The sequence below is a fragment of the Megalobrama amblycephala genome, linkage group LG8 (genome assembly GCF_018812025.1).
Source record: "Megalobrama amblycephala isolate DHTTF-2021 linkage group LG8, ASM1881202v1, whole genome shotgun sequence".
NCBI lineage: Eukaryota > Metazoa > Chordata > Actinopteri > Cypriniformes > Xenocyprididae > Megalobrama > Megalobrama amblycephala.
Window position 1 is genome coordinate 34,133,869 of NC_063051.1, and position 10,632 is coordinate 34,144,500.

The following is a 10,632-nucleotide window of genomic DNA, read 5'->3' on the forward strand; positions in this document are numbered from 1 at the left end:
TAAAAGAACATGAAAAGTTGAACAGACGGTAATGCACATGCGCATATTTGGATGGTAGCACTGCGCATGCCCACACTGTCCCCATGTGCACCTCGTGGTGAAGAGCGACTCCTTGTAGCGGAAGGCTCTCAATGTGGAGAGCGCTGCGTTAAACTTCATTTAAAGCAAGAAAAATTATTTCACAATGTTAGTGTTATTTGAAACCGCCGCTGGCTATGCCATTTTCAAGGTAAGCATATTTATTATGTTGAGAAAATTGATATCGTGACTTTTATTTGCAGTAGTAGTCGTTACTGTTAGCTAGCCGGCGTAGTTAGCAGTGATATCAGACCAAAGAGTTTCGGAAAGTCTGAAGTTAAATATTCGAACTATTTTCATGAATGCATGTACTATCTTTCTTTGTCACGCTATACTTAACTAATTTGTAAAGCGAGGTCAGTAAGTTACTGTTCAGCGTGTGTCATGTGGCCTGCATTGCAGAACAGCCACGTTGTGTCTTAATGACTGTTAATAAGAGATCTTCACTGTCTGTTCGTCGCTTTAAGACGGTTTTCAAATCAACAAGTGGTGCAAAACGTTATAAATCGCCGAAGAATGCTGCTGTACATGGATAAACGACTTTTAGGAACTATTTAGAGTTAAATGTGGCATGATACTACTGGGGCAAGTGTCCACATGGTCTCTCATGTCGAGCACGTTAGGGTTTGAGTGACTTTTTTTTAGGCATCTCAGTCGTGACAGATAGATAGTGTTAGTACATTTTAATCATCAGTTGTGAGAAAAAAAAAAAAACACTAACGTTACTTTTTTTGCAGGTCCTGGATGAACAGAAACTCCAGCAGGTGGACAGCCTGTGGAAGGAGTTTGAAACACCAGAAAAAGCTAACAAAGTGTGAGTACTTTTTGTGAATATAATTTTCCCACGTTGTTTTGTTTCAGAAATGCCTGTGATGATAAAGTATTTGTTTATGGCAGAACCAGAAATCTTATTTATCCCACTTTAAACCTGGAAATATCAGGGAACTTTAAAAAGGACTGGAAAAGTCTTTAGCATTAATAAAATGAGCAGTCAAAGAAATATATTTAGTGAATATTTTTTAGATTAAAGGGTTTAGTTCACCCAAAAATGAAAATAATGTCATTTATTACTCACCCTTATGCTGTTCCACACCAGTAAGACCTTCGTTTATCTTCGGAACACAAATTAAGATATTTTTGATGAAATCCGATGGCTCAGTGAGGCCTCTATAGCCAGCAATGACATTTCCTCTCTCAAGATCCATTAATGTACTAAAAACACATCTAAATTAGTTCATGTGACTACAGTGATTCAATATTAATATTATAAAGCAACAAGAATATTTTTTTGTGCTGCAAAAATAACAAAATAACGACTTGTATAGTGATGGCCGATTTCAAAACACTGCTTCAGGAAGCTTCGGAGCGTTATGAACTCTTTTGCGTCGAATCGTGATTTGGATTGCGTGTCAAACTGCTGAAATCACGTGACTTTGGCGCTCCGAACCGCTGATTCGACACAAAAGATTCATAACGCTCCGAAGCTTCATGAAGCAGTGTTTTGAAATCAGCCATCACTAAATAAGTCATTATTTTGGCACACAAAAAATATTCTTGTCGCTTTAAAATATTAATATTGAACCACTGTACTCACATGGACTGATTTAAATGTTTTTAGTACATTAATGGATCTTGAGAGAGGAAATGTCATTGCTGGCTATGCAGGCCTCACTGAGCCATCGGATTTCAACAAAAATATCTTAATTTGCGTTCCGAAGATTAACGTATGTCTTACGGGTGTGGAACGGCATGAGGGTGAGTAATAAATGAATTTTTGGGTGAACTAACCCTTTAAGATATTTTATTGGACATGGTTTATTTTAAATGTATTTGACATCTTTATTTATTAACCACAAATTGGGAATCTCACTGCATTTCCTTGGTTGAAAGGTGTGGGAACTGTAATCTATCACTGTATCCCAGTCTTTGAATGTTTCAAAGGTTTCATTCAGTAACAACCTTTGTGTTTTTTTTTTTTTTTTTCCCAGTGTAAAACTGAAGCACTTTGAGAAGTTCCAAGATACAACAGAAGCTCTTGCAGGTAACTATGCTGAACTGAAACATTGACACCTGTAGTCCTCAATCTTTATGTTTGAAAAGCAGTTTAAATGTCCTTCAGCTGTGTGTCTATGATGTATCTGTATATCTGAATCAAACATGAGGTAACCAAACAGTTATTCGTCACTACCACTGAGACCACAGATTTTCTTTTATTTATTTGAATCTAAATATAAGATTGAAAATGAAAGGCAACCTGAATATAAGAGAAATTCTCATTCAAAACTCTTCTTTTTCTCTTGTCAATATCAGCGGCCACGGCGATGGTGGAGGGGAAATTGGGCAAAAGTCTGAAAAAAGTTCTCAAGAAAGTTGTGGCCAAAGAGGCACATGAGCAGCTGGCAATCACCGATGCTAAACTAGGAGGAGTTATTAAGGTAAATGGCGGGCAAATGTCAGTACATTTCAGTGCAGTTTTAAAACCACTTTAAATCAGCTCAGCTATATTAAATCTGATATTTGCACTATGAAACACTACAAGCTGTGATGATGATGACCGTTGTGTCATGTTGCTGAAAAATCATGAGGCTTTTTTGTCACTACCTCATCTGAGCTTGTTTATACCTGTAAAAATCACTTTGGATTTTTTTTTTTAAGGCTAGTAATGCAGAGATTGTAGGTTTGGTTCCAGGAAGGTCAATATTGTTCTGTGCTGTTGGTGTGCTTTAAGCTTCTTTAGAAAGAAATAGCTGCTTTAATTGAGACTCTGTCGCCCCCTACAGGAGAAGCTGAACCTGAGCTGTGTGCACAGCCCTGCTGTGGCTGAGCTCATGAGGGGCATCAGAAACCAGATGGAGGGGCTTATCACAGGTCTTCCTGCCAGAGAGATCAGTGCCATGTCTCTTGGTTTGGCCCACAGGTTAGTTTACAGTTGAAAAATTAAAACCATTCTTTGTTCACGTCAATGATTATTTCTTGCTGACCGACTCCTGTGAGGATATTAATCAGCATTCGTCACTACCACTGAGACTTTCTGAGCAGATATTTACGTCATTCTCAACATACGTGCTTTTGTACAGCTGTTAACTAGTTTTTATTTGATCTTTTCTCACAGTCTTTCACGTTACAAGCTGAAGTTCAGCCCAGACAAGGTGGACACCATGATTGTTCAAGCCATTTGTAAGGAATACGTTCATTTATGTATTTATACATGCGTGAGCCCATATATAGATGGGAAGTTTCTTAAACGGCTGTACCCCTGGTTCACCCTGCCATATTCTGCCATCTGTCTGCAGCTCTGCTGGATGATCTGGATAAGGAGCTCAATAACTACATCATGCGCTGCAGGGAATGGTACGGCTGGCACTTCCCAGAGATTGGCAAGATTGTCACAGATAACCTGGTGTACTGCAAGACTGTCCGCAAGATTGGTTAGTACATACTCGTAAGCATTTTATGAGGATGTGTAGATTAAAACTTAGATGCTTTTGCCTTTAGTTGGAAAGAGAAACTTTATTTCAGGTTTCTTAATAAACTGTGATATACACTGAGGTCTAAAAGTCTTATGGTGCGTTCACATCGGACGTGAATGAAGCGGTAAGCGCGAGTGATTTACATGTTAAGTCAATGCAAAGAGGTGAATTGACATCCTGCTGTGCGATTCGGGCGTTTGACACGCTTAACGTGTGATTCGCGCGAATCGCGCAACTTCAAAAAAATCTGAACTTTGGCGAATTTCCACGCTGTGTTAACCAATCAGGAGCTTGCTCTAGTAGTGACGTGACGTAGTGAGCTGAGGCAGAAATTCGAAACAACAATGGAGGACAAAATCATCGTCGCTGTACATCTTCATACATTCATACTTCATACATACAGAAACAGAAATAAAAAGGATCGTGTTTGAAAGAAAGTGAGTGAGGAGGTCGGACAATCTGATAAGTTGTAAAAAATTGTCTTTACTCAATTTGAGATATATATATATATATATATATATATATATATATATATATATATATATATATATATATATATATATATATATATATATATATATATATATATATATATATTATAATGGATACAAGCCAACTAAAGACGACCGATTGAGCTTATTCGCTGCAATTTACAATTATTTCCCCACTGACAAGTTGTGTTTATTCAGAGGAAGTGTGCAGAAAGCAGTGGGAGAGTCTGGGATAGGGCTGGGCGATATATCGCATGCGATTGTCACGTGCAATAATCAGGGAACCGGCTTTACTGACGAAATGCGCATGACAATCGCATGTGATATATCGCCCAGCCCTAGTCTGGGACACATAAAGGAGCGTGAGAGCCCCTCTCATGACGCGAATTCGCGTCTGTTGTGAAGGTATTTTCACGCGCGAGTAAAGTCAAAATGTTCAAGCGTCCAACTACGCGCGAATAGCGCGATTTATTCGCGCAAGTTGCGTCTGGTGTGAACGCAGCATCAGGCCCTCTTTAAATCTAGTATTAAGATGCGTTTTGGTCGATTGGATTACAGGTAGACAAGGGAGACACATACTTGTTTACACCTGGTGTTTTAATCCGTCTCTTATCTACTTTCGACCACTTCTGTCATGAAGGGGAGGGTCTATGGGTGGGTAAATGTATGGGCTTTTTCAGATCTTTCGATCTAATGGACAAAATAAGCTTGTGCAATATACATATGTACGTTACCGGACAAGGTCAATACATTTTACAACTGTATTTAGCGTTGTCTACTTGTGATCCGGTCGAACAAATACGAGGTGTATACAGGGCCATAGATAAATGGAAAACAAACCTTATATCAATGTAAAAGAATAAACTTACTATATTAAAATTGAGTGTTGTAGATTTTTTTTTTTTTTACTTTACAATTTTACTTATTAAATGTATTGAAATATTTAAAATTTAAGATTTCAAAAGTTGGCATGAAACAGAAGTTGCGTTTCCTTCCTGTTTTTAAGGTATATCCAAGTAAAATGGCTTCTAGATCAAGAAAACGTAGGGTTGGATTTTGTCCATTGGGAACTGATTAGATGGTTGTGGTTTGTTATCGGTTGATCCCATGTGAGTGACAGGTTTCCCCACCCTCGCACCAGTAAACGCATCCTCAGAGAAGATGTCACTGCAAGAGTGAGGGGAGGTTTAGAATAAAGATTGAGCACAAGTGAATTAAAAAAATGTGCCCGGATAAATCCTTTTATAATACTGCAGTATTCCATAAAAAAACTATCCATTTTGATTTCATGGTGACTTTAACTGTTTTTCATATTTCCACTGTGTAGGTGATCGCACAAATGTGGCAACCACAGACTTGTCTGATATTCTGCCAGAGGAGATTGAGGCAGAGGTTAAACTAGCTGCAGAGATCTCCATGGGAACGGAGGTGTCTGAGGAGGACATCGCCAACATCATGCACCTGTGTGACCAGGTTTGTTGTTGAACATAAAAACCAAGTTTAGTTTAAATAGTTTGGAACCTTGTTGCTTTTAATTGGTTTACAGGATTAGTTCCATTGTTAACTGGAAAGGAATTCTCATCGTTTAAGGAAACCAAACTGGAACTGGTCTAGTGTATTGATGAATTTTCCCCCTCCACCTCTAGGTGATAGAAATATCAGAGTATCGCACACAGCTGTATGATTATCTGAAGAATCGTATGATGGCAATTGCACCCAACCTGACTGTCATGGTGGGAGAATTAGTGGGAGCCCGTCTCATATCCCATGCAGGTGAGCAATAATTGGTCGGTAACATGACGCAACCAGTCACATGAAAAGATGAAATGCTGAACAAAACATTTGACTGTTACTATGGTTGAACTATTTAGTTTTTGCATATTTAGTTTTTTGATAATCGATTAATCTGCAGATTATTTCTTCGATTAAATGGATGAAGTCTAAAAATTAATAAAATAATATTGAAAAGTTCATTACTTTTTTTTTTTTTTGAAGTGCACTTCTGCAATAATCTCCTGTGTCTCTTCTTTAAAAAGAGACCAGACTTAGTCTGTATTTCAAAGCATTCATGAATTACAATCATTGATTAAGTTCAGATCTATGCTTAAAAAAGGGGGGAGTGACACTTCACAGGTTAAGTTACTTGTGATTAACCTGTTAGCCAGCACCCCCGCTTTTGGAAAATCCCAAAAAATGACATACCCAAACTAAAACAGATACAGTTCATGAACCCTTTGCACTAAAAGCATAAGTAAGGTCTCATTTGAAAGCAGACACTTTGCAGTTTATGGTAAACTCATAATTAATTATTGTCACAAAGAAGAAAATAGTTTAAAATAGCTTTGAAATTTTGAAAAGTTATTAGAAATTTATTTTTATGAAATATATTTATGAAAATGAAAGTGAAGTTGGCCTTGTGGCAATCTAGAAATGCACTGCAGCTAAAGCCACATGTCTGACCATGTTATATTTCAAATCTGAAGATGATAGGTTTAAAACTCTGAGTTTTATTACATGTTTTTCAAGACCATGTCATGAGACTTTATTTAGAAAGGACTCTAAAATGTTAACTGATGTTTATTGTCATCTATTCAAGGGTATTGTCGATATTGTGTTTGTGGTGCTAAGTGCCCCATTCAGTTTCAGTCTCCCCTGAACACATTCACACCTCTCCAGCCAGCTTATGGCTCTTATTATTCTTTTCTTTTGTCTCTATTATAATTACTGATGTTCTATTCAAGATGATTTAATCCCTCATTTCATTCACCAAACTTCTCACTTCACCTTCTTTCAAACTGTATCTAATGCCCTTCTTGGAAAAAAAAAGAGAGAAAAAAAGTGAGCTTTACTATTAAGAATTATTTATTTGCATTAGCTTTAGATTAGAACAGGTGCATATCTGGGCTCGTTAGCATATTAGCTTAGCACACCAACAAAACATGACAATTTATAAGATTAAAACCATGTTTTTTCTCCAAACTTACTAGTCGATTGTTTTAAATAACCTTCTTTGATGTGATGTGGCTTTGGATCAAAAATCAGACAGAAAATATATCATTTTAGGCTATTCTGCACAATGAGAAAAGCTATCTCGATTAGCATTGCATTATAAATATAATCTACTATTATGAATACCTGACATGGCGTGAAGAACACAGATAAACCACATATCGTCACAATCGTGTATTTATTACTTTCAAAAGTGACGTTCTGTATGTTTATATCAATGATTATAGCGATGTCTGGTAGCCTCTGTTAGTCCCGTGTATGTCACATGATTGCCTCTTGTTCATGCTGTGTTATTTGTGGACTAAAGGTGCACAGAGCGCCCTCCGGCTTCGGGTATGATTTGGACACACAGTAGGCTAGTCAGTGTATACAGCGCTCATATGATGAAAACAGCGCGTTTTGGGTAAAAATTGAATAAATATGACTCCTCTGTATAGAAAATTGACATAAACGTATGACAGTGGATCAATATTTCTCCAAATGTGCATGCTTTTAAGCTAAAAGCCCCGAGGGATGTTATTTTGTGGAGTTTTTTCTTGATGATCGTACAGAGTTTTTTTCTCAATGGCTGAAGCTGACGCTCATATTTCAATGAAAAGGTAACGACTCCGTTTCTCATATTCATAACTCCCGACGCATATTAACAAATAACGGTCACTATACGATGTTGAGAGTAAAATAAAGATTAAAAATTGAAGCTCGAGTCTTAGATCTTTTTAATGATGTATAGTTTGTCAAGGTAATTTTATTAAATCTAACAGTAAATTTGAGCTAATTTAAACAAAGAAGCTTTGGTGCGTCGGCTTGCCAGTGCTGGTTAACAGGTTAAACCTCTTCAGTGTCTAATATTGCATGTTGTTTTTCTTAAACTTGATTTGTGTGTGACTCATCAGGATCCCTGCTGAACTTGGCCAAGCACCCTGCGTCCACCGTACAGATTCTAGGGGCAGAGAAAGCTCTGTTCCGTGCTCTGAAAACCCGTCGGGATACCCCCAAATACGGTCTCATCTACCACGCCTCTCTGGTGGGGCAGACCACAGCCAAGAATAAGGGTAAAATCTCCAGAATGCTGGCTGCTAAAACGTCCCTTGCCATCCGTTACGACGCCCTTGGGGAAGACACCAATTCAGAAATGGGAGTGGAAAACAGAGCCAAGCTGGAAGCCCGATTACGCTACCTGGAGGAGAAAGGGGTTAGTTGATATGGGGTACATTTTATCTTTGATAATGTGTCACAAGCAGTGATGAAGAAGACTTCATGTCACAGTCCTGAAAATACCATGTGGGTCATTAAGTCACTATCTCTTCTGAGCTTGGTTTTGTTTGCGCTCTTATATGTAGTTTTTTTTATGCAGCTCTCCGCTAAAGCGAAGCAATGCTGTCAGTGTGGGTGTTTGCTTTTGCAATCAGAATGATAAATCCTTGATAAATAGTTGTCTATTTTCTGACCTAGATCAGACGCATCAGCGGGTCAGGCAAGGCTCTGGCAAGGGCTGATAAATATCAACACAAGAGGTGAGTTTTTCTTCCACATTGTTTTGGGTTATATATATATATATATATATATATATATATATTATTTTTTTTTTTTTTTTTGAAAGAAACTGAGCATTCATTCAAAAATAATGCAATAAGTTGATAGTTGCTTTAAAGACTTGCATTGTTACCAAAAATTCTATATTAAAATAAATGCTGCCCCCCCTTCATTTCATTTCCCTTAATTTACGTCTCTTCTTTTTACTTCCTGCCAGTGATGTAAAGGTGTACGACCCATCTGGCGACTCAACACTCCCTTCTGTCTCGAAGAAGAGGAAGATTGAAGAGGTAGAGGAGGGTGATGAGGAGGAGAAGCCCGCAGAGGCTAAAGCCAAGAAAGTAAAGCGGGATGCCCCTGCAGAAGGTAAACATCCATACAGCAGAACACTGAGCTGACTGGTGCTGCTGACATTTGTTAAATGCAAATGAACATTAAATTAATATTAATCACAGGAGAAGCAGAGACACCAAAGAAGAAGAAGAAAAAGGAGAAGAAAGCGGAGGAGGAGGAGGAGACAGCGGCTGGCCCAGCAGAGGAGGTGAAGGAGGTGAGAGGGCTGGAATGATAAATTCTTCTCTGGTTGACGGTGCATTTAATTCTGAGTCATTAATATTCCCACATGGGATCTTTTATATGTATATGTATAATATGTATGTGTGTATATGTAATATATACATGTAATATTATTCAAGTTCAGCTTATCTAGGGAATGAATTTTACTTATGATGTGTTAAGTAGATCTTGCAGTTTCTACATTTTGCTGCTTTTACTTCATAGACGACGAAAAAGAAAAAGGAAAAGAAACGAGCAGCTGAGGAGCCGAAGGAAGAGATTGAGGAAACAGCAGTCAGTCCAGTAGAAGAGGTACGAGCCGTGATGCTAAATACATTTGTTATATTTTGTTTTGCAAGTCCTAAAATGCCTTTTTTTTTTTCCCTTTTTGCAGACAACAGAAAAGAAGAAGAAAAAGAAGAAAAAGGTTAAAGAAGAGGATGAATAGATGAATGGGACTTTTTTCCATGAACTTTGTATATAAAATTACTTTTATAATGTTTTGGCCATCACGTCCCCTTTTTTGTGCCTGGCCCAACTCACATTCAACAGTTCAAATAAACTGTTGTCATCTATTTTTTTTTTTTTTTTTTTTTTTTTTTTTTTTTTTTTTTATATATTATTATAATAGGACATTTTCTCTCCATATTGCTTGAATGAGGGAAGTCCATAAGATTTATGATATAATGCTCCTGTGTGTGGAGTAGTAGTGGATCATACAGTTTAGTTTGTCTTTTATAAGTATATGGTTTTAGTTATAATGTGACCCTATTCTTACTTTAAAAAAAGAAATCTCTGTGAGCAGTCAGTTTTGTGATGTAAGACTGAGTCATTTGTGTCTCAGGATTATTAAATACTGTGTTTCTAGCAAATGGGCTCATTTTTTTTGTTGTTGGTTTGAAATTTAAATGGTACTGAAAGCGTATTATATTGATTTGTAATTCAGAAAGATAATGGTCATTGAATTTTAGCCAAAGGGCTGCTCACTCAAATCTGTAATGCTTCACATGATCTATTATAAGTAAAAATGTTTAGATTCAAATCCAATGCATTTCATTCCAGATCATCTCCTTCCCAAAGAGGAAATAAGATGTTGCTAACAAATTTAGTGGAGATGAAACTCTGGACAATGAGGACATTTAGCCAAATCTTAGGATGGAGTATTTCATGTTTTATTGTGTGTGTGTGTGTGTGTGTGTGTTTTACATTCCACTGTGGTTCCTCCTCTTTCCTTGTTCCAGTAAGATCAGGCAAAGTCAAGAAACTTGGCCAAAATACAGCATAAATTTAGCCAGCCATCAGCATGTACTAGGTCTAATGAACAGGAGATAGAGCAGCTATTTTGATTATCTGTCTAACATGAGAGGAAGTGACAGAATCTGGATATCACTGTGCCTCTGAGCCAAGATACAGTAAATCACAGTTCTTAAGGAGAAAGCAGCTCATTTTTAGTATTTGTAGGTAAAAAGCTCAAGAAATTCATTATTACAAGTGGC

The 10,632-nt window shown here is 37.4% G+C and overlaps 1 protein-coding gene and 2 non-coding genes across 3 annotated transcripts; all 3 read left to right on the forward strand.

Moving 5' to 3' along the window:
* Positions 1 to 67: 67 nt before the first annotated feature.
* On the forward strand, positions 68 to 10,008 carry nop58 (NOP58 ribonucleoprotein homolog (yeast)). The gene is made up of 15 exons (XM_048200815.1): positions 68 to 229; positions 816 to 892; positions 2,067 to 2,119; positions 2,389 to 2,513; positions 2,859 to 2,995; positions 3,191 to 3,255; positions 3,372 to 3,506; positions 5,367 to 5,512; positions 5,686 to 5,812; positions 7,942 to 8,240; positions 8,501 to 8,562; positions 8,799 to 8,947; positions 9,037 to 9,131; positions 9,362 to 9,448; positions 9,531 to 10,008. The coding sequence occupies exons 1-15, from the start codon at positions 185 to 187 to the stop codon at positions 9,582 to 9,584; spliced, it is 1,656 nt and encodes a 551-aa protein (XP_048056772.1). The 5' UTR covers positions 68 to 184; the 3' UTR covers positions 9,585 to 10,008.
* LOC125274509 lies at positions 2,194 to 2,284 on the forward strand. The gene has a single exon (XR_007186270.1). It is a non-coding gene; the product is annotated as a small nucleolar RNA SNORD70 (small nucleolar RNA).
* LOC125274511 lies at positions 2,612 to 2,695 on the forward strand. The gene has a single exon (XR_007186272.1). It is a non-coding gene; the product is annotated as a small nucleolar RNA SNORD11B (small nucleolar RNA).
* Positions 10,009 to 10,632: the final 624 nt, after the last annotated feature.